Source organism: Talpa occidentalis, unplaced genomic scaffold (assembly GCF_014898055.3).
Source record: "Talpa occidentalis isolate TD23 unplaced genomic scaffold, MPIMG_talOcc4v2.1 talOcc4.4, whole genome shotgun sequence".
Lineage (NCBI taxonomy): Eukaryota > Metazoa > Chordata > Mammalia > Eulipotyphla > Talpidae > Talpa > Talpa occidentalis.
Window position 1 is genome coordinate 142654779 of NW_023604295.1, and position 25039 is coordinate 142679817.

The 25039-nt window shown below is 38.8% G+C and overlaps 1 protein-coding gene across 7 annotated transcripts in view; it reads left to right on the forward strand.

Annotated features, from left to right (window-relative positions):
• Positions 1-25039, forward strand: part of TENM3 (teneurin transmembrane protein 3) — a 2290771-nt gene that overhangs the window by 1862275 nt on the left and 403457 nt on the right. For 6 of the 7 annotated variants that reach the window (XM_054701057.1, XM_054701061.1, XM_054701058.1 and 3 more), the window contains one exon: positions 21573-21876. In XM_054701057.1, the coding sequence (XP_054557032.1) occupies positions 21645-21876 (232 nt within the window). In that variant the 5' untranslated portion in view covers positions 21573-21644. Of the gene's footprint in view, positions 1-21572; positions 21877-25039 lie in introns of those variants that run through there. The other variant, XM_054701062.1, reaches the window with a different exon arrangement.

The following is a 25039-nucleotide window of genomic DNA, read 5'->3' on the forward strand; positions in this document are numbered from 1 at the left end:
CTGGCTGTAAGGCTTAACACTATAACTAGCACCTGACATTGAATGAACAAATTTATGAATGAGCAAAGAACTCCTCTGAAGGGCCCATGATGCCAAGGAAGACTTCTCAGGAGGAGCAGAACCTTCTAGTAGCTTCTCTCTTCAAATGCGGATACTTGAACCTCTGTTAGTGTGGACAACTCACTGAAAGTGGGGTTGGTTTTGCCAAATCATGTTTTTCTGTTGATACATGTCTTTCCATTACACTGGGATGAGAATTTTCACATATTAGCTTTTCCCTCTGTTCTAAGGAAGTTGATAGTACACGGAAATGAAACGTACAGTCAAACTTTAAGTAAAAATGGACCTCAGATTGAGAGACTTAAAGATTGTTCGGGAAAGTGCAGTCTTAGAACTAAATAGCAAGGTGGAAAGGCATCTATGGGCATCAAAGAGTTGAAAGGAAGAAATATCAAAGTGGAGATTGGAAAAAATGAGGCTGTGGATGATTGAAGCACATTAAAGAAAGAGATGGTGGACTGACGGGCTGCAGGGTAGACTTGTGGAGATTCAGAAGTGAAGCTGAGAGACAGGAATGGGAGGAACACTGCTGCTGGGGGTTACTCAGGACATTAAAACCCTCCGATTATCTAATAATCTGTGGCACTTTTTCTCTTGAACTAGTTTCATCTGGTTATCAAATCCCTCTTGTTGAAAAATGAGAAAGATTCAATCAAGAACACTTGTACTTCTCTTTGTAAAACTAGGTTTGAAATTCACTCTTCTTTATTGACCCTTTTTGAAATGCTAAAGTAAAGCTTTCCCTCTTACATCTTCATTGAATCAATATGGAACAAGCAAGGAAGAGGAAGCCTGTGTTACTCTAATTGAAGAATACAGGTTTGTTTCTTAATTTATTTTTGAGTACGAGATAAGGAAACAATAAATATTTTTTAAAGGGGAAACAGATGGTAATACATAATGTTGCTTATCTTTGCTCATGTTACACAGGAAGGCTGACATTTTACCATGTATCAAGGTCAGAGAAATTAGGAACGAACACTCTGTCGTTGAGAAATCTCTAAATTATAGATCTTAGAGTTAGCAGGCACCTCAGGATAATTTAAACCAACCCTTAACTTCCAGAAAGGCAAGATGTTATTATCCCTCCGTTTAGAAAGGAGACAAGTAAATTAAGTTACCTGCTGTGGTCACATGGCTGAAAGATGACTGACGACCGAGGATGCCAAGGATCGTGGGGTGGCAGGGAGCATTATTAAAAGCTAGGGTCCAGTCTGATATTAGGATGTGCCTTCCATTACAATTCAGGCAGGGTTATTATTTCCCATATGGACAAGGACCCAGTAGAAGACATGCTGTATTCAAGTAGGCATTGTTGGCCAAAGTCATTTCGTTCCTTTTGGGAAGAAGAGAAAAATGGAAGGTGAAAGGGTGAGGGAGGAAGAGATGCAGGGAGGGAGGGAGTGGAGGAAACCTCTGCTGAAAATAACAACTGACTTCTAGTTCCATATGGTTCAAAGAGGAGAGATAGCACCTTGACTTGATCTTTTCTATATTTTGAATTATGGCATCACAATTTAACAAAGGCATTAAGATGTTGGGCACTTATTAGCAGGTCACAGATCTGACAGTAGAATTATACCCCTTGAGAATTTAAATGTTGACAGCAAAATGGACACAGTGGTGTCTGAGACCTGCCTTTGGTCTTAGAGTTGGGAGGTGAGGACTTAATGAAGTCGAGATATACTTATTCTTGTTTTACATGCGTGACTATGAACATAGTTAAATAACATTGATTTTATATTTTTCAATTAAGATGACGTGTGTACAGACCAAAAGGGAATCTTGATATTCTTTTTCGGCTCTAGAATTCCCTAACTCGTTTGGTATCTTTGCCAGGCATGGTTTCTAGAACTCCTCTTGAAAACTGTTTGTGCCCTCCACAAACTCTTCCTGGATTCTGCCAAAACAGTGAAATTTTTAAAAAAGGATAGAGACATAATGACAGACCCTCCATTTAAAAAAAAATTCAATTTAATGATGGATTGCAAAATAACTGACTTTAGTTGATCTCTTAGCCTAGCATTTCCAGCCTAGCTATGTTTTATATGGGAAGGGGGAGTGTTTTCCTTTTATTTGTTAGCTTTCTGTTGATGTGAATTAATTTAATTTTTTAAAGATTTATTTATTTATGCATACAAGAACTGGGGTATAAGCCAGAGGTGCGGGGGTTGAGAGGAGTCACCAGAGACAGATTGGGGAACAGAACAGGCAGACTGACTGAAATATATTGCTGAGGGGAGCAGCAGACAAGACAGGAGAGGTCCGCTGCACCATGTGACTAGTTCCCTGACCAGGGATCAAACTCATGCTGCAGAGGCTGCAGATAGCTTCACAGTAATGTGCTTAACCCCTTGCACCACCAGGAAGGCCCTGATGTAAATTAATTTAAAACTACCCTTGACAAAGAAAAAACAAGGACATGTAAATATAGAATGTACATATGAAAGAAAAATGAAGAGAACTGATTTTGTGCATATTATACCTCACCAGTGAGGGTGAAGGAGTTTCACATACGCCTCTCCCACTGGTCCGTAGATTTCCTTTGAATTGCACAGAAGCTCTTCCTCAGGTAGCACCTTGCCAATCAAGCTAAGTTTAGCAGGTACAGTTGAAGCTCCTAGCTCTCCTCCCTTCTCTGGATGTCCCCCAAAGTCTTCCTTCTTTTACTTAACATTGCAACTAAACTTTGAATTCATTTGAGTTTTGTATGAAGCAGTTTGAATTTTAAAAATAATATCTAAAAAATAATATATTTCTCTTGCTCTGTATCACTAGCCTTCATTCCCCTGCTCAACATGAGGTACGGTTTGACAGGTAGCATGATGAGATTTAGAAGAGAGGCTGAAGTTAATTGAGGTTAGCAAGAAAAATATTACTGTCAATGGCAGATTTTTTTCTTTAATTATTTTTAACTCATGAATAATCAATTATATGAAAAAGAAATGTATACTGAAGAACATCTTGAAAATTCCCACTCCTGGAAGCATCAGAGGGAGAGACGCCCCTTTGACACCGTCTGCTGTGGAACACACTGCTGACTTCTTTTGCAAATGACATAGTTTTTTTTTTAAATGATGCTTCTTTTGAAGTGACAGAATGAACACACTGGGAAAGAGGAAGTTGAGCAGATGCAGCCAGAAAATGCAATTCGCCTTTTCAGTGACAACCTGGCTTCATGTAGCAGGAGGGGGGCGTCACGAGCATGTGACTCTCAAGACCTGAGTTGTTGGCTGCACCCGGAGCCGGATAAACAGCCAGTGGCCCCAGCCCGCCATCAGCTGAGTGTGGGCTCCCGAGCTGCCTCACTGCTCAGGGATGTGCCCTTGGGGCTTCCATAGACAGCCAAGAACTCACTTGAATGATCCATTCACTTTCCAGGGCCAGCAAGAGCCAAGTGTCTTCGACTGCCTCGATTGCTTTATTTCTTAGACTGGAAAAAGTGATCATTTTGCCAACAACTCAGCAAAGAAGAAAATCCCTCTGAAAGAAAATTAGGGAATATTTGTTAGAATTTTTCCACCCACTGTTTCCCTTGGCCTTCTCCCATTTTCATTCAACCCCAGCTTTTCTCCACATATGAGATTGGAATCCTCTTGCCCTTCTAGAATGAGTCAGCCTTTTCACTTTATGTCCATGTCTGTGGAAGGTGCAAGTCGTGTGAAAAAATGCTTCTGTGCACTGGACGTGAACGTGGTTGTTCCCTGCGAGTCATTCTTCGTGGGGTCATTCTCTGCAGGACGTTTTTACTCAGCCAACTTTTATGGCGCATCCACCACTAGACAGGAGGCCGCTCTGCTTGGCTGAAGTTCAGGTTGTAACTGTTTTAAAAGTAAGATGGATAGCGCGGGATGTTGGTCATCTGTGGAAGCTGGCTTTCTTTTTTATATCCCCAGAATTCTACCTTTCACAAGACCAAAATAGCCTTTTCCTTAAAAAGTTAAAAAGAGACATCATTAATTCTGGGTGGTCCTGAGCCATGAGAAGAGAAGGTATGAAACTCGTTCTGAAAACAGTGTGTCAAAAGCATATGAAAATTTGGGATTTTATCTAATTCTGAAATGGAAAGAGAGTCACGGCTTGCTTCAGGCTTGGATTGGAATCTGTGCGTTTCTGACACGTCATTTTTCTTAGGGAGCGCTGGCTTCAGAAGCATTCTTTCTCATTTCTGTGTGAGAAGACAGACTTCTGTCATTAAGCCCTGAGCTTCCAGATATGAGGACCTGAAATATCCACGGGTTGAGAGTCATCATTTTGACTAATGGAGGATCCTGACCACACATCATCCTAAGCATCTCTTCACAGTTTGTCATTTTTCCAGCTCAGTTGATTTTTGATATATATCACTTTATTAGTCATCGAGGTGGAAATTTCATCACTCTTCTCTGCTTTTTGAGTTTTTCTTAGTGTTTGTTTGTAATAGGTTTTATGGGTGATTAGTTATGTGAATTGCGGCCTGCTTGGTGATGGGGACGTATCTTAATTTCACTCGTAAAACCTGCTGCTCTCATCAAGTCTGCCATAAGCCGCGGGTAGACTTTGTTTTTCATTTAAACATACCTTGTGGAAATTAGTGGATGTACTTTTCATCACGACTTAGTGTGAAAATGAATAGCTGAAATTATTTGCACTCGCTCTCATGTTTGCGCATTCTCCTTTTCAACCGTGATTTCACACGTTGGTTATTACGCCAGGACATTGCACTGACTTATTACTCCACTGGGCACTATCAGATGTCAGGATTTTACTAAGACCCGTTGAACAATATTATGACATAAGAGGAATATTTCTGTTACTTCTGCAGATGATTGTCTTTGCCTTAAAAGCTTTCACGGTGAAATGCGAAAATTGATATTATACACCACTGTAGCTTATTGAATGTGGATCCTGGCCCTGTCCTCATCATCAACCCCGTGTCATAGTCCGGGGCGTAGGTTTTGTGTCATGTAGACTGAGGTTGAGCCCTCGTTGTGCAGGTGTGTGATTCCTTCATTTCCCTGAGGCTAGGTTTCCTTATCGGTAAAAGGAGGTTAATTTACCCAAAAAAAATTTCATTGGTTTGTTGTTGACATTGAGATAATGAAGTGAAACAAACATTTAGTAAGTGCTCGATAAATTTTAGATGCGTGCATTAAACATACTTTGGTCTGTATTCCTGAAGATTTTAGGCCCCTTAGAGCTGTGGTTAACTGTATCCTCAGGTTAACTGGAAATGGTGGTTTTTAACGGTTGAGACATTCATTTGAAGGTTTTTTTTCTTTTGTTTTTATATCACTTGGTTATAATGAGGATATTCCATGCAACTGTTACATTTCCACATATAAATCTGAACCGAAGAGTCATGGAGACACACAAATAGTGTAACATGATTTTGATGTAATAATATCACATTCCCATACTTCAAGTGTGAAGACTCTACAGGGGATGGCAAGACCAAAACAAAATATGCAAAAGCAAATGAACTAAATCCAGTAGTGGCAAGTGAAAGATGCTCTGAAGACAATATAATGTCTTTCTTTTTCAAGTGAAGTTAATTTTCTATTCAAGTCAGCTCTATAGTTTTGTTTGGGTTTTCTTGGGACATCAACATTCATGAACATCAGGAAACATACTTGATTATTGAAGACATACTATGTGCAAGACCCAAGGGTAAATACCCTCAGCGAGCATTTTTCAGATAAGGTGATTGTGAATTTTGAAGTAGGGAAGCGTGTGGAGTGGCTGAATGGGAAATGATAGCACACTCCATCTTCAGTTACCCTCGCTTTCAACTGCTGTCAGCAACATAGTGTTTTATCTGGCACAGGAGTCACACAGCTTAAAATTGGTTTGCATGGACACAAACCAGGGTAACTGGGTGGCTGTATAGATCTGTTCTTGTCCTGCCATCTTTTCCAACCACTGTGAAATATACAAATAGAGAAGAGGATAGGAAAAAGCTATAAAGAGCTGGACTCAAAAAGCAACAGATTGTTAACAAATAACAAGTCCTGAAGGGCCAGCGGGTAAAGAGTGTGATTAACTTTTCTTTCTTGATGCTGTAAGGCACCGGTTTACTCTAGAAATAATTGCATTATAATTGCCGCTGACTTTTCAGTGTTGTTTTGTGTCTTATTTCTTTGAAGGCGCACCAAAATATTTAGTATTTCAAAGTATGCTGTGAACAGTGCTGTGGAGAATTTGCTGAACTAGAAAATAAGGTGGGATCAGACTAATAAAATGTTCTTTCAGTGAGTCATCCACAGAGATGTGGAAGAGTTTTTTATTCAGAATCAGGTTTTGATTGGCTGATATCGGGTATTCCATCAGCTGATATTTTAGCTACCATTTATCTCTTTTACTACATTTTTTAAAGCTAGGGACTTCGGATGGGTCAGTGACCCATTCTTTTTCCCAGTTACACTCCTTTGCTTCTGCAAAGCTACCTCTTTCTACTTTGGGTTTGGATGGAAGGATAATTCCCACCAGTGTAGTAAATGTTGTCTGTTGCCTGGGAGAAATACCCAATACCAGTTTGATGAGCTGGACTTATTCCCGGGAGACTGATGCTTTTTGTTGTAAGGCTTGGAAGGAAGTATTTGCTAGCCTAGATCATTCTTCTTGAGTTTAGGAATAGGAGGAAGGAAAGATGTTCTTATAAAGTTGTTAATAGCCCCCAAGTTCTGAAGCTCTGACCAGGGGGAATATGATCCAAGTCCTTTGGGGGATGGCTTAGGCAGTGTCATCATCACCACCCCTGGGGACCCTCTCCCCACTTCTGTGAAGGATCCTGCCCCGTATGCTGGTAGATAGCATGATAGCAGTGCCAGGCTCCACCTAGTCAGGCAGAAGGCAATCTGGTTACCTCACTCCCTTCATTGCCAGAGGTTATTCAGATCTGTGCTTCGTGTACCCAAGGAAGGAAAAAGAGTACCCTGGTCTACTCCTCGATATGACAGGAAGTCATACATGTGAGACATATTTTTGTTTTGTTTTGTTTTGTTTTGAGTAGCTCATACATAAGGAACCAGTATTTCCCAGCCAATAGCTGAGCCTACATCAAATATTTATATACTATAATATATTTTACAAATCTTTTATGATCGTAAGTTCATCTAGGCATTTGCAACTTGACCCTTTCTTGACTTTTATGGATGCATGTCTTATGGGGAGTTTATAACAAAATATTTTAATGGGAAATTATCATCATTTGGGCCTTTTGTATTTATGTCCATTTTATTGGTACTGTACCAGTATTTTCATACTCGGGGTCTTCAGAACCCCACCCGAGGGAGCCAGGTCTCACCTGGGGAGCCAGGTCTCACCTGCGGACCTCTGCCACTAACATAATGGTTAATTACGTCCATTAGGTGGCTCTTCATCTGGCTAGTGTTTCACGGTTTTCAAGTCATACATACTAGAAAGGTGCTGTAGATAAAGTATGAGAGGAAAAAGGCATTATGTACATTAGTTGAAATTGGCATCATGTTGCCAAACTGTAATAAGCCTTAGGGGAGCTCGGTGTTGAAACTACTCAATTGAATGCTGCAATTTCCCATAACAATTTAAAAGGCCTGCAGGCATGCTAAAGTCATAGCTGGATCTTTCAGTTAACACTCTGTAACATGACCCCAAAGTCTCATTTACATCACAGCAATTAAAATATATTCCACATTACATGTTTACTACTACAGACTGTAGAAGTAACCCAACAAAATGAGCCTATTTTCCAGAAATAATCATGGAAATCTTTATGTTCACAATTTCTTATGTTCACTATGAGCTGGAGGGTCAGAGAGAGGGTGCAGGGAGGGAAGGGGGCGCACAAGGGGGATGCAAGCGATACTAATAACAACTTGCAGGCATTGCTACTTGGTGACCCATGTGAAACTAGGTTAGTAGTCTCCTTCTGAGTCAGAGGTGACAGGTGTCTGTTATGCAAAATAATTGTTATAACCATTGCCATTCGGCCTCTTACTGGTAGTTAGCAGTGGTGGGAGCAGAAATTAAATGATTATTAAAACGATATACCTCTGGTTGTGGAAGTGCTGCCCTCCTAGAAGGCCAGAAATACTGATGCCCAGTTGGCAAGGTAATAGAAAAGTTTGGTAAACACTCACCTGCAGAAGGAGTTATCACAAATTACTGTTTGTAGCATCTCCATCAGCGAGATTACAACCCTTACGCCAGGACTCCTCTCAAAATTAATTGGAAGATCCTGGCCTATGGATTCTCACAAAACCATGAACTGATAGCATAACTGTTCTAATGAGATTCAGAGCACATGAAATTATTTCAAAGCAAAGCCACAGTAGCCGGCATCATATCCAGCAGTGACTTCTGCTGCTGGCTGGCAGTGATGCCTTTCTTTCACCAAACTGCCCTCCTCCAAATTGTTGTGGCGGTTTAATATTTATTGAGCAGCCACAATTTACTGGCTTACCTTGAAAGTGCGGTTTTTGACAATTGTCTAGAATGCATCGTCCAGGTATGAAATACGGTGGCAGAAGTCCAGCTCCTCCACTTGGCAGCAGTCGCGGGAAACCAAGGAAACAGGGTTTCTCCCTGTGCCTCTGGAATGCTCTTGCTTGCAGTGCCCATTTGCTCTTGCTTGCAGTGGTCAGGAAGAGCCTTCCTTGAAAGAATCCTATTTCCACAGACATCTGAGAAGGCCACAGTTTTATCTGCTGCCTTAGGTCCATTTAACCCTCCACCTCGGCTTCTCACTACCACTAGTAAAAGCATGAAAAAAATGTTTTTGGTTGAGCTTTGCTCCAGAGCTTCCTTTATGCAGTCTCAACCCCTGCATGGGGGTGCTGGGCTGGGAAACACCAGATTCACCCTGGGATGGATTGCAGCCCCCCACCGGCCCCTCAGGGGGTGGGTGCTCTATTGCAAAATCTGCCCAGGTGGGGCCATGAGTGCCTGGCTAATAAATATTCTGGTAAGCATTATTATATGAGGCACATATTTGTCTTTATGATCTAAAACATTCAGGCAATCCAGAAAAACTAACTAATCTCGGATGCACTTTTCCTATTTTTCATTGACTTTTTGACAACGTTTTACAAAGTCATAATATTGGAGTGTGTTATACATATGCACGTTAAGGTGGGTGACAAAACTTGAGATGTCAAAGCAGTATATTTCCATGAGAGTCTATACTCAGTCAAGCATATTTATATCTCCCGCAAGAACTGCGTTAAATTTATTTTAAAACAATAAACGCCAAAGAAGAAAAGGATCAAAGAGAATTGAATGCCATAGAGTCAGTGCACCAACTGCTTGCCAGACTGGCTTTGAACATGGGCCCTTTGTCCGACACCCACAGAGACAGAGCCCAGACTTGATGTGGCCCTCCTGTACCCTTACAGTACAGTAAGAGGGTACTAAGAGGATTTCTGTTGTTCTTGGGGCAAAACAAACAGTGGGGGTGGAACCCAAAGGTATTTTGAAACCCTGAAGCAACTCGGAAATTGGCCTGTCCCCCTAGAGCTTCACCACTTCAAGAGGAAATGCAATTGGGGAATCTCTCTCCACAACTCCCTCTTCACCCCCCAGGGAGAGATCATGGGGAGCTGAGACTCTCACCTCAGCACTGAATCAAAATTTCCTGCTCGCTGGGGGTCTGCGAAGAAGGTGCCATTTGGCTGGTTTGGTGCTTTTCAGACTGAGATGAAAATTATCTGGTGGGCAGTAGAGAGCGTGTATGTTTATTATAGTAATTTTGCCTGTGGGTTACAGAGGCATGAATAACTGCAGTTATCCTTTATTCTCCAAATACTTGTGGGTAGTTATCTGGTCTCCACCTAGTTGTTACTAAAATAAACCTCACATAGTTCTGTCAAACTAGAGACTCTTAATCACTTAGTTTCATGGCTCCCCTTAAATGCCCATTTAGAGTTTGCCAACCGCTCTCTACTGCTAAGACATAAATATTTGGATAATACTACAAATGAAATCGTTTTGAAATGATTAGTGTGGGAACTGTTCCTTTATCATTTGATGGCAGTGTAATTCTGCATAACTTCATAAAAATTCAAAACCCAAATTCCATTCAGATGCTTTAGCAAAATACCAGTTTTCCTGCACACGTGAAACCTCTGGCTCTCAACCCTGTAGGACTAAGCTTTTCCTCTGGTCGCCTTTCCTCGGGCCTCGAATTACCTGGGTGTAGTGACACTGACATTGTTCTTGGACACTGGACAGCGTTTTTCAATTTAATTATATTAACTGGCCCTTATCAATGTTGTATGTTCACTTTTAAGACCTTATCTCATTCAATCTTTATAGTATCTCTGTAAGAAAGACATCAGATATGCATTTTAGAGAATTGAATACAGGAAACCAACTCTCAGCGAGTTTAAGTAGCCGGTCCAAGGTCATAAGTCGCCTAGATTGTAAGTAGTGGAGCTAAATTTTAGACATAGAGCTGTCTAATTGGAAACCTCTTCCATATTCTCCCCTTCCCAGTTATATTAATACACATTTTTAGTTGAAAAATCCATGGGAAAACATATTGCTTGAAAAATCACATTTCCCTCCCTGCATAGATTATGTCAATGGCAGGGAGATGTCAATGGCCAAAATGTAAACAAGCTCCACATTTACATCTTCCCTTACCCTGGTTTTCAGTAGGCAACGTCCCTATAGTTTCATCAGATGACCTGGAATCACCTCATCGGCCAAGCATTTGGTCCCATGTCCCTACCTGAACCATCACTGAGGCTCATTACAGGCAATTCCTCTACCTCAGGATTGCTCCACTGAACACCTTAGAAACCAGAGTGGGAGAATAATGTTTATTTAGGGGAATATGGACATACAAACAAAATTCATGTGGCCATGTTGTAAAGAGCTTCTCTCACTTCATAACGAAACCGCATGGAATGGGAGACCAGCAAAGAGAATTGTGACTGGTTCCTCCACTGGAACACGTAATATCACCCTGAGGTATCATTAATTCTTCCGCAGTTGTCTTTTCTCTGAAGAAGGCTAAAAATGTTTCCAATATATTTTATGTTTTTAATTTTGTCTTGAATTTTACACCTTCTTACTCCTCAGTTGAATTCGACTTAGTATTTACTAGGTCCATTGTCTCTACAAATGTAATTCTCATGATATTTCAATATGACAATCTTCATTGATTTCATTCATTCTGGCCTTGTTGACATCTTGCTTCAATTGGTCAAATTTGCTGTCATTTCTTTTTTTTTTTTTGTCTTTGGTGGTTGTTTATTGCTTAAATCCCCTCTGTTTTAAGACTTGTAAGTATAATCTAGTGGCTAAGAATATAAATTTGCAATTACACTGTAATGTGTTCAAATTCCACTTGGCTGCATCTTAATTCCATCCCCTTGGATGACTCAGTTAATCTCTCTGGACTTTAGATCTCTCATGTGAAAATGGGGTTTACAATTCCTCCCTAGCAAGGTTGCTGTGAGGATTAAGTGAGGTCATATATATGTAAAGCACCTGGCTTATTTTAAGCACTCAATAAATAATCAAGAATGAAATTAATAATTCATCAAAGAGCTTTTATGTCCACTCTTAAAGAGAGGAATAAGCCCAGCACTTAGAGAAATAGTACCAGCTCTTCCTTTAAGAAGCCTCTTCAGTCACACATAGCATCCCCAACTGTTGCCAGACCTGTCACACTCACCTGTGAGTCACTTTTATGATAGAGCCAGCTCTAGTTGTTTTTCAGCCATGTGAGCTTGCTGATTTCTCTCTCATTTTGACCAAAGGTTTAAACTTGGGGTTGATGCTACCCAGGTCTTAAAGTTTGGCAACCCTTCAAAGAAATAAATGAGAGAACACCTCCTAGGAATATGAGTCACAGCCTAGCCATTCTTTCGTTATCTAACTTGAAAACTTGTATTTCTCTTTTAGTCTCTATTTTGTCAAATGTGAAACTGGTAAATAGCAGACTTGATGAGCTGTCAGGAATAGAGATGCAGAGTGTGAAATACCTAGCATTTAATGCTTAATGAATACCTGGCATTTAGTGTTTAATAAATGGGAGGTTAGTGTTGTTCTTGTGTACTTGACTGTGACTGGCATGTCATCTGATGTGGGTACAGTCATTTGAAGGTATAATGGCAGTCACCCATTCCAATCAGAACAGGACATCTGGGGTAATATCAAAATTGTCTCTTCGGTTGTTTTTAACCTGTGTGTGTGGGAGGCCATTTGGATGTCCCAGTATCATCTACATGGCATGTAACTGTTTCTTTGATTTTTCCCTCTGAACCAGATAGTTATTACTGGCAAAACTTTCAAAAGCCTGGCTCATGATGAAGCACAGGTGAATAGAGTGGTGGCCTCTATATTCAGGGCTCTGGTAGAAACCATTATAAAAATGAATAAATAGACATGATGGATATTGGCTGATCCAGGCAGGCAGACAAATTGAGAGATATTATTTGCACTTTACCCTAAAGGTCTGCAAGCTAGGAAAACTGCATTTAGCTCAGCTGTATTGGATTCTTGAGTGGTGTCTTTTCCTTTCTCTTCTAACTATGGAGACTATGACCTTCTCCTGAACTGTTTGTGCCTCTGTAATAACCACAGACTGCATAACTATATTAATATATATTACAATGATATTACTGGTGTCCATAATTTCTATCTGGAATAACAGAATCATCTTTAATTTCAAACAATGCAAGCAAATTTGCTTTGTTTAAATCATAGAATATGTTCCCACTTTGTGTTAGTGAGAAAATTAGCCTCATTATCCACATTTTTTTTCTTTTTGGATCATTCCCAGTGTCTGTTTCCTCCTATGTATAAATAATTTTGAAAGAATTTTTAATGATTTGATGAGATTTAAGACATTTTTCTTATAGCCTAAGGCACTGTTCTATATATTTTTCCAATTAAAATTTTCCAGTATTCACACTTATTCAGCAGCTAATTTAATGTATTGTTCTTATTGTCTCATTATCTAAGTTTGTATATTTGCTGTCAGTGGTAAAACATGAAAAATAATTTTGAGTTTTCAAACGATAAGTTTCCCATTGATTATTTTTTAAAGAGGACATACAGATAACTTTACTTACATGAAAATGTTCACAATATGTTAACTAAAATAGGTCACAAGATCATCTATATTATTTGTATATATGACATATTATAATGCACATATGCATAGATAAAATCTGTAGTGGGAAAGACCAAAATATTAAGAGGGCAGAAATTGTTGGTTTATTTGTATATTCTAGTTTCACCAAGAACAAATATTTCTGCTGTATATTTGTTTTAATGATAGAAAAGGAAGAACCAGGAATGTCGTTCAATCGTGTTTAGAAGCTAAACTCTAAGCCATCCTTCCTGTCTCAGTAAATGATCTTCCTCACCCATCCACTCAAGCCAACAACTTGGTATTGATTCTCCTCTCTCCTTTTTCTCACTCTTATTTCAGCACATCACAGGACTTGCTGATGCCACATCTAACTATCACTCATCACCATTTACTTTTCAGAATCTTCACTGCCATTTCAGGCTCCTTAGACCAAGCTAGCATTCTCTTGCCTGAACATACACAAAAAAAGTGGCAGGTTTTCCTGTTTCCACTCAAGACCTCTCTCTTTGTTCTCCACACTTCAGCCAGGAGGGTCATTCCGTCTTGGGTGTCCTCTGTAAAACATCCCGGTGGTTACCCATTACTGGTGATGTATGGATGAAACTCTCTTATGAAGTTCTGCATCTGTCCCTTAAGTTTCCTCTGGACTCATCTCTTGCCTGCCTTCTTGCTCACTCTTCCCCAGCCCTGTGAGCATTGCCCATCAAGCCCTTCTATACGGTATTTTATATTTTTCATTTTTTGAATATATATTCATTTGTGTGACTGGAGTATTTAACGTCTATCTCCCCTTTATATTGTAAGAAGGCAAGGTGACTCTCATCATGCTGACATATATGATAAATGAACAAAAAAATTAATGATCACTATACCTTCTGCACAGTTCCATGTCAGTTCCTATGCATGAAATCCAATGCATCTTTTAAATTGCTCCAGAGTGTGCCTCCATCTGATCTTTTCTTGCTTTTCATTCAGTCTGATGATCTGTCTTTTCAATGGGGAATATAGATCATTTATAGTTAATGTGATTATTGATATGGTTAGATTTCTCTTTTTCATTCACTTACTTTTAGCCTGTTTGTATATTTATATTTAAATGTTTCCTGGGGACAGTATATATTTAGGTCTTTTGTAAAATCCAATATGAAAATCTCTGCATTTTGTCGAGTGTTTAGATTCTTTGTATTTAATGTGAATATTGGTCTAGTTAGGTTTAAATTTATTATTTTGCTATTTGTTTTCAGTTTGTTTCATGTTCTTTGTGTCTCTTTTCCTGTCTTCTTTTAACTAACTAACTGAACTTCTATGATTCTATCATTTCTTTCCTTCATTCTTTTTTTTTCACTTTATTAGCTATATCTCTTTCATTATTTTAGTGATTGCTTGCAGTTTAAGTATTCACCTTTAATATAACACAGTCAACCTTGCAGTGATTTTATGCTACTTCACACTTCATATAAAAATGGGATAATATACTTCTGTTTCTCCCTACCTTCCTTTATGCTGTTGTTGCAATACATGTTACTTACCCATGTGATATAAACTGCAATGTACATTTTATGATTTCTGTTTAAATAATTATCTATCTTTTAAATAGATTTAAATAAAAAAGAAAATATTTTATGTATTTAACCATGTTAGCTACCATTTTAAGTACATAGATCTGTATTTCTACCTGCCTAGATAGTTTTTTTTTATGATTTTTTTTCTGCCTAGATAGTTTCCTTTTAAAGTTCTTATTGAAAGTCTATTTTGCTTTCGCATTTGAGAGATATTTTCAGTAAGTATAGAATTCTAGGATAACAATATTTTTTCTTTAAACACTTTTCTTTCTCCATTGTCTTCTTGCATGTGTTATTTCAAATGAAAAAACCTGTATGTAATATACCTTTGGTGTATCAGATTTTTAAGACTTTTTCCCCTGTCACTGGTTTTAAACAATCTCAATCATAATCAAATATTTTGGTGTAATTTTCTTTATGCTTCTTGTGCTTGGAGTTTGTTGAACTTTTGGGATCTGTAGGTTTATAGTGTTCATCCACTTTGAGGATTTTTTCAGTTATTATTCCCCCAATCATTTCTATGTGAAAATTTTTCTCTGTATTCTTTTTCAAGGACTCTAGTTATATCTCTATTAATCTTTTGAGGTAGCCCCACATCTTGTTGATAAAATACTCGCTTATTCTCTATCTCGGTGCTTTATTTCTTTAGTTTAATTTCTGTTATGACATCTCAGTTCATTAACCTTTTCTTTTGCAATGTCTAATTTGCCATTACTCCTATCTGGTGTATATTTCATCGCAGACATGGCGGTTTTCATCACGGGAAATTTGATTTGGTTCGTCGTTTTTTATCTTCCATGCCTCCATTTAATTTTTTGAATTTATAGAATGCAGTTATAATAAGTTTTCATATCCTTTCTATTAATTCTAACACATATGTAAGTTCTGATGAGGTTTCAGTTGACTAATGTTTTTCCTCATTATTTTCCTGTTTGTTGGCATGCCTGGCAAGCTTTGCTTGGACGACAGACATTGTGATTTACCTTGTTGTGTGTGGGGTGTTTTTGCATGTCCTATAATTCTTGAACTTCTTTATGGGACAGTTAGGCTAGTATTTGGAAACAGTTTGATCCTTTCAGGTCTTGTTTTCAAGACTGTTTAGGTCAAACCAGAACCCTATTTAGCCTAGTGCTAATGATTCCCCACAACTGAGGCAAGACCATCCTGAGTGCATTGACCAATGAATTGTAAAGTTTTTTTCCTATGTGGTTGTTGGGAATATATACTATTCTTGTCCTTGCATGTGACCTGAATACTGTTTCCTCTATTTTAGTATTCTTTTAGGTGTTCCATTTTCCCCCACAGGATATTTGGTAACGTGTGAAAATACCTTTTCACAGCTGGATTGTTACTAGTATCACTTGGTGGAGGCTAGAGACACTGAGCAGAAATTCTTTTCTCTGTCAATAGGGCTGAGATTGAAACTCCCTGGTATAGTCCTTTCAAATCATTCTCTCTCTGGTTGTCAAATATCTCCTTACATGCATGTGCTTATCAGTACTCTGTGGAGTACTCAAGAAGGACCCTCTTCAGACCTCCAGATTTTTTTGTTTTTTTCTCATCACTTTATTCTGCAAATTCTTACCATGCGTTCTATTGAACTTCAGCTGTGTATCTTTAACTTAGGAAATCTGCTGGGCTCTGCTGGGCATCTTCCTCCCTGTGCTACAGCCTTGAAACTCATGGCAGTAAACAGTATATTCAAGTGTCATCTTGTTTGTTTCCCACTGCTCTGGGCTCACTGTCCTTCATTGCTGGGAGGCAGTGTGTGTTTTGTCTGTCTTGTTGTTGAAATTTTAGAGAAGGGGGGAAATCCTGTTCTTGTTACTCCATCTGGGCTGGAAGCAGAAGTTGCTTTTGGCTTATTCATGCTATCAGAATGTCTCTGAATCTCATGTCATGCTTAAAGAAAGCAACCTGCCTTGTTTTAACCTTCTTAACCACTAATTATTCACTATGTATTTTTCGCTGTACCTGTATCTTCTCAAACCATCACTTTTGTTACTCACTACAGACTCCTTTTATATATTTCTTTTCCCAGTTTTGTTTGCATTTTAACTTTTTTTCCCGCAAACATAATACAATAGCTTGATTCTATTTGCATCCTTCGTAATATGATTGTATCTTTTCACTTAATTATTTTAATTCTTTAATTTGTAAATTTTCCCCAGGAAACAGAATTTCCTCTAAAATGAACAATAGTAATTGATTTCCCCTTCTGTTCAATTGGCATTAATCTAGTTATTCAATATAAGAATCACTTTGAGATCTTTAGGGTGTTCAAAGTTGTATTTTGACCAACAAACTTATAATAAAACATGAATACTAACTTATTAAGGTATGAATTGTGAGTAACAAAAGGCAAATATTTCTTATTCTTCAAAGAATTTATTAAATATAATTAATCTAAAACATCTTGGCATAAATTACTGTTTGTCTGTGATCTGCTTATTTATTTATTTATTTATTTATTTATTTATTTATTTATTTTTGGGTGAGCTTTTCCAAATGATTAAAAAGATGGGAGGGCACTCTATGCCGGTTTTCATGATGACATTCAGGAATTTGTAATTGTTACAGAAAATAAATCACAGGAAGCGTAAGTTTGGCCAACAGTTTACTTAATCCTTAGAGTTTGGATATTTGTTTTTATCTCTATTGATAGATAGACACATGCAATGAAAATTTAGAAGTACAATTGATTTTAGGGATCTTTATTATAGGTCTGCTAAATTGTGATCACTGGCATTCAGGGTTTTCAAAAACATACAAATTCCAGTTACAATCAGATTACTTTGTAAGGGTACAATTAACAAAATCTATCTTTGGAATTAGAAACATGTTATGAAACAATGTAATAAACTTGCTAATTTCTCTGGCCAAGTTTCAAATCATGTTTGAATAATGTATATGCAATAGAGGATATGACCCCCCCTCTCTAGTGTTTATATATTAGGGACTGCCTGCCTACTCTTCAGGCAATCAAATGCTTTACAATATATTTAGGAAAAAAAACCCAAATAACCAAATTAAACAATTTACTTTAAGGCCAGCTGAATTTTTCAGTGCTATGGTGAAATAACTGAGCTATATTTTCAAAGAGCTGATGGAAATTAGATTAAATTGATGCTGTTATATACTTGCTGTAGCCACCTCAATCAAATGTTTTAGAGCAACTTTTCTTCTGATAGCTTACTTGATGTTTCCAGAGGCCCTGCTCACAGATGCAGCTAAGATCCTGTTCATTCAATACTGGATGCTGTATCTATGCACAGTGTTACTTAGACAGCTGCATTTTTTAACTTTCTCATCTTCAGCCTTAAGTGCAGCAGATAACACAGAAAACTGCCTTTTGAAGTCATATTGAACTCATTGACTCGCATCAGAAACATATCAGTAGTTGCAAACATTACAGTGTAGATTAAATCCTTCAAGAGTTTGAAGTATGCACAAAGGTGGAAAGACAGATGCAAAGGAATTTTTATTGTCTGGAATCTCTGAGATCAAAATGTCTTTGTCTTTAATGGTATATTTGAATCTAGATGTTGAAGTTATCGTGGCAGTTTAAAATTGCTTAACAAATAAAACTCAGATATTTGTTTGTTCTCTAAAGCTCGAGTGCCTTATCTTTTTATTACTAGTTTATTAACATTTTATTGGTATTGATTTATAAACATTGATAATATTAATACAAGGATGAATCTTTGCTAGGAATGATACATGTTCATATTAGTGTTTAAAGAACTTGTTGACTAGCTAATTTGGAAGACTGTAAATATGTATCATGGATTATATAATGAAGAGATTTTTTTACATTCAGAGATACAAAAGGACAAAGAAAGACAGAATGGAAACACATATACACTAATGCAGGTGCTAGCCAGTTTTTTCTATAAAGGGCCGGGTAGTAAATAGTTGACATTTTGCAGTTCATAGAGTTTCTTTGTACTAGTTTTCTAGAGCTGCAGTTACAATTTACCACAATTGTGGTGTCTTAAAAACAACAAAAAGTTATTCTTTCAATCTGGAGGAAGGCATCTGAAAATCATGGAGTTGGCAGTGCCGTGTTCACTCTAAGTTCCAGGGAAGAAGCTGTCCTGTGCCCCACTCCACTTTGGTGTTTGCTGGCGGCCCTTGGCATTCCTTGGTTTATCGCTCCCTCACTGTGATCTCTGTCTTCCTCCACATGGCCTTCTCTCCTCTGTGTGTTGTCTCTGTATCCAAATCTCCCTCTCTCCTCTATTATAAAGACACCAGCCATTGGAGTTAGGATCCAACACCATCCAGTAGGACCCTTCTTCACTTGATTACATTTACAAAGACCATATATCCAGATAGTCACACTGACAGACATGAGGAGTATGACTTCAACAAATCATTTTGGATGATACAACACAGCCCACTACAGTCTCAGCTGCAATAATTCAATGCTGTCTTTGTAGCCTGAACATAGCCAAAGATAATGCATAAACAAATGTATGTGCTGTGTTCTAATAAAACTTTATTTATGGGTCAGATTTGGACAGCAGAACAGAGTTTACCAATGCCTGGTCTAATTGAAGCAAACTGTAGTAGAGGGGGAAAATTTTCCCTTGCTTCAATCAGTCCATTTTTAAAGTATAAAAATGCAGACTTATACATATATATAGCAACACTTATTTTAGAATAGATGTCACCTTAGGGCAAGAAATGGAACTTTTATAATTATTTCAACTCCCAAAGCTCTATTACTAAAAATGTTTGAATTGTAATATTTTCTGGTCAATTAAAAGCTTTTTGATGATCATTTAGTTATAAAAGTCTATCTGGCCTTTCCTGCAAGGAGATCAAGACTATTTTTAAAACAAGATTTCCTTTACCCTATTAGAAAGACTGTACTGTGCCCCCTCCCACCATGTATACTCCACAAGGGCAGGGACGTTATTATTCAATAGTATATCCTCAGTGCATAATAGTCATTCCATAAATATTTATCCAAAAGTAACTTTAGTTTGTTGGAGTAAAAAGAGTGAATTGATGTGTTGTTGTTTTAATACTGTTGTATAAAAATAGTCTTTGTCACAATACTTCAAAATTATCTATTATCTTAAACTGAAAGGAAGGCTACAATCAGAGGAATCCAATTTCTATTAAGAACTACTGGAAAATTCTAAAGAGAATAATGGAATGATGAATCAAAATAGGTCAGTGAAAATACTAGTTGTAAAGAAAAATCAGGTTCATGGAAAGTCAAGATGCTTCTCAACAGCAAGGTGAAAAATTAGCAATGTCAGCAAGTCCTGAAATAGCATCGTTCAATGTCATTTTCTCATAATGCTGATGAGAAGAAATGAATCCCAGAGGATGTTGAATGAAACAATGGACTTGGTTTGATTACGCATGGTTTTTGCTTGAAGTTGAAGTTTTCAAGAATCTGTGGATGTTCAGTGAGGACTAGCTGTACTTTTCATTCCTGGCTCAGTAGCAGAGAAACACAGAGGCATCGCCATGTGAGCTAACCACTTACTGGCGATATATGTTGAGAGGCTGTAGGCTGGTCGAAAAGGCAGCAGGGAGGAGAAATTCAAACGTCTGTAAACAGAAGCTCTGGAACCCTGAGATCATTCAGCGCAGAGAGCTACACCATCTTCCCAGAGCTGGATGGAAGACGATTGCCATACGTGAAACTCCAGAAGATTGAATGTTGTCCGGAAAGAATCAGGACTGGTTGACAGCTTAGAGGTAAACCGAGCGGACAGCAGAGATGCAGTATCAGCTCAGAGACTTCATGTTGGAAGCATATTAAAGAGAGTTGCGATGTGTTCAGTGGTAGCCAAGGATGAAGAGAGGGACTCGAAATGGAAGAAATACCTGAGACATAGCCCTGAGATGTGGAGCTGCAGAGAGCACTCAGGGCCACGGGAAATCATTTGTTTCAAGTTGATGATGGGCTCTATAGAATAAAAAGGGAATTCTGGAAAGAAGTGGGATGGGGGAAACAGGGCTGAAGACAGACCCCCAGGATGTCCAGGTTACAAGGAAAAAACAAGTGAGAAGACAATGGAGGATCATTTAAGATGCAGATGAGGCCCTGTCAACTCTCCCTCTTCCAGGTCCCCTGTCAGTTGAGCAAACTCAGGGAAAAGAGAGAGAACAAGAAAACACAATCCACCTTGCTCTTTCTGGCTTATGCTTGCTGCAGGCATCTACGAGACAGGAACCATCTAGTAGCCATTTGAATTGACTTAAATATCAGAATATCGTTGATTAAATTCATTTTCTAGAGAGAGAAATGCATTTTAAGGAGTGGAGTCTGAGGGAAAAACCTTGAAATTACACAATTCAAGATACCCAGACTCCTAAGGAGTGTAAATTATACCCTCTGGAGGAAAAACCTTTGTCAAAAAGAATAAAATGTTCAACAGAGTTACCAAAATTTCAGTCTGAAGGTGCTCCAGATGGGCTCCTGCACTTCAAAAAAAAATTTTTTTATAGTAGTATGTTTCTGAAAAAAAAAAAAAGAAAGAAAGGGAATTTATTTGTGAATGAAGGCAAAGGAAACACTACAAGGGAAAACTTCCACCATGAAAGATGTAACGAACACATTGAGGTCAGCTTTCAGCTGACTTCTGTGGTGCAATTTGAGCTTACTAATTTTTTTTTTTTTTATTCATGTGAAAGATCAGCGTAGCTTAACCAAGCACCCATAAGTCTATGTAGCAGCAAGAACCTGGGAACACAGGCTATTTCCCACTCATCCTAGGTTTTCATTTCTTGCTAAAAGTTCATCACCTAGACAGGCAATCCTCTTCCTGCCCACCATTCTGCACATTGAGAAGGAAGTAGAGTCATCAGTGTTCAGATGAATGTTATGCTGACAACATGCAACCCTTTTATCTTTACAGAGAGGCCAATGAGAGTTGAACCCTGAGCAGACTGTACCAACCAGGGCTGATGAGCACACAGAGGAATGAAGTATGGATGTGAAGGAACGTAGGCCTTACTGCTCCCTCACCAAAAGCAGACGGGAAAAAGAGCGGCGGTATACAAATTCCTCAGCAGACAATGAGGAATGCAGAGTCCCTACGCAGAAGTCTTACAGTTCCAGCGAAACCTTGAAAGCTTTTGATCATGATTCCTCACGGCTGCTTTATGGAAACAGAGTAAAGGATTTGGTTCACAGAGAAGCAGACGAGTACACCAGACAAGGTAGGTCGTTGCTCTGGTCGGACTAGACTTGCTCAAATATGTAACATGTAGGTGTTACTTTTTCCCCTCAAGGTGTCGTGATTCTTCTCCTGGTTTGACATCCTGTCCTCTGACACAGATTTGGAGATATTAGAGGATCACATTGTTTTCCAGCCTAGAGGTAGAAAGTCACCTTTGCACACTCTGACCCTGACACTAGAAAATCATCCTTGTATAGGTGAGGTTGATGATCCTGTACCTGGCGGAAGCGTTCATGTACCAGCTTGAAACCCCAGTCCCTTAGCATCTCAGAAAGTCTCATCAAGACAGACACTGTGTTTGTAGGTACAAGGGACACTAGGAGAATAGACACTATTGGAAAGAAAACTCATTTTTCTTCTAAGAAAGTGAGAATTCTGATTCTGATTATCCATGACCTACACACCAAGAGTTTCTGTCCCTGGGACATTCAACTCTCTTGGGAAAGGGACCATTTTCTCTCTTGCAGTCAATGTAGGATATTGAATCATACCTCAAAACACCCTGGTTTCTTAGAATATAACCCATTATGCTTCAGTTCTTTGCATAATCTCTGCTGGCTCCATCTACACACTGTTCTGCTGTGTAGCCGGCACCAGTAGAATTACCACTTCTGTAACTTTTCTTCAGAATCCTAAACCTATTGATTCCCCTTAAATTAGTCCTACATAGTTACATACATTTTTTTTCTAATACAGACTTGAGATGCAGGCGAGATTACGACTAATGAAAATAAAATCCTCTTGCATTCCTATTGCACAGTCAATTCACATAGAACTTAGTAACCCTTAGCTAATTTAACTAGGAAATGAGGAAAAACAAATTAAACTTCAAAAACAAAGACTATATTCAGTCTGTTCCAATCACCATCCAGACAGTGCGGCTCATCGTTGGATATTGAACAGGAACCAATTTAAGAAAAAGTAATAATGCAATAAATTATTTTGTGGTTCTGTTCTTCCCTACATGGTGGAGTGAGCCACCTGAACTCAACTGAAATAGTGTTTATTCACCCAAAGCAGTTTACGTCAAAAAAGACACATTTAATTTGCTAAAGAGACATTAATTAGCCCCCCTTCACCCTGGAGTATACCTTACAAATTATAGATAGCACATTTTATAAAAGGTTGCAAAATCGCTTAATATTTTTCATATTTGGTTTGTAAGGGAATAGAGAAAGTACAAATTTTTGTGACATGTACTCTTGGAAATCCGAGGGCTTTTTAGGTCATTGTACAGTGTTTTTTCAATCAAAATGCAATTTTTTGGAATCACATTGTCAAAACAACTGATAAGGATTATGAGGGCACATTTTTACCCATTGAAAAAAAATCTAGGTTCCATAGAAATTCGTGCAACCTGAACCTGACGGGAAGCCTTGCTTTTACAACAAATACAACTGTTTAGTGGCCTATCAGAAAAAAAATGCATGGTGGAATTCTATTAGAAGGAAACAAGTACCTATTTGGCATGATACACTGAGGAGCCTCATCTCCACCCCAAGCAAACATTTAGTTTTGGCAGAATGGAGGATGCTTAAACCAGTTAAAAATAGCAAGCTGAAATTGTCACCTCCCTGGCAACCTTAATCCAGTGCACACTGCTGTTGTCAAAATGGTGCTACCATCTGTGGAAACCCTGAAACCAAAGTTCTTCAGGGACCAAGAAGTGCTATTGCTCAGTTTCCTTGCAAGCCAAGGACCCGGATGGAAAGGGACCTGGGAAAGGGAGAAAGAGCAAGCAGCTGGTCCAGGCTTCTTGTCGGGAGCAGCTGAGTGGAGCAGAGAGACCAGACTTAAGAGCAGGAGTGAAAGGAAAAGCAAAAGTGCAGTTTACTTGACATGTTCATAAATCAGGAGAAATGAAACACAGAAATGGAATGCAGTGCTAATTACAGCTCTTGAGCACGGGTTCCTTCCCAGTCAGTGTGCTGAGCAGGTGCGAGGTGCTGTTTAAGCCTCACCGTCACCTGGGGTGTCTCCTAATCATAGCAAGTGACCAAATAGCAGCCTCCCTTCCATGGGGATTTGAGGCTGGAGAGATCAAGCTGGGGATTGAACCCAGGTCCGCCTGCCCCTGCTACCCAGGCTCCCAACTCCACACAGGTGCCAAAGCAGCAGACACACAATTCATGAAAGCTGGAGTCCATTGTCTATTTTGATAGTGTGCATAGACTTCGTGGAGGAAACTGGACACACAAATAGGAAATAAAAGTGATAGGATTTGGGGGTTGGATAGGTGAGGATGAGAGGCGAGTCTTGCAAATACGTTTTTTCTTCCTGTGTTTTGATGTGGGGAGTGTTTGTGGCAGGCATGAGGGTTGTAGGAGAGGAGTGAATACGGAAAGTCAGCTGCCCAATGAGGGTTTTTGGAGCAAGCATAATGAATAGCCTCCTAGGCTTCCTTTTTTTTTTTTTTGAACCTGACAAATGTCAATTTTTCCTCACTGCCTATTATGCTGTGGGATTAATTATTTAATTGACAAAATGTGCTTCCTGCCACAGTTCCTGCCATCAGACACGTAATAAAAATGAAAGATTAAAAATATTAATAGTAGCCAAAGATCTTTGAAACAATTCCAAAGAATCATGCTAATTTAGCTTGTCCGTGGAGTCTTAAAACAGCTTGTCAGTCCTCCATCCACTTATTCTTTAAATGACACGAGAAAATGCAGCTTCAGCTGGAGGAAGGGATACGTGGAGACCCCGTGAATGCAAATGCATGGAGAATTCCAATCTAGAACTATCTGTTACTTTTTATCGACCAATTTTACGGCCTCTCATCAAACTTGATTTTAATCATTTTTTATGGCTTTCCTGACTGACAGGTGACTATTATTAATTGCCTGTTCTATTTGGCCACTGTAAAGCCGGGGATGAGTTCATCCTCACAGTAATGTGTCATTTGGCTGGTTTTTACACCCTCTCTTTCTTCCTCTTTAAGTTTCTTCATGGGGTTGGTTGGGTGTTGGAAATAGTTGCCCTTTCAGATCTCCATAGGTGCATTGGGGTTAGGGTACTCAGACTTGTTTTGCATTCTTGGATACTCCTCCTTAATCTGTCTTTGAAGAGCCTTTATCCCGCCAGGTCTAAGACACATTGCTTAGGAAACAGCTGCATGAGTTCATCCCACAGTTTTAGAGAAG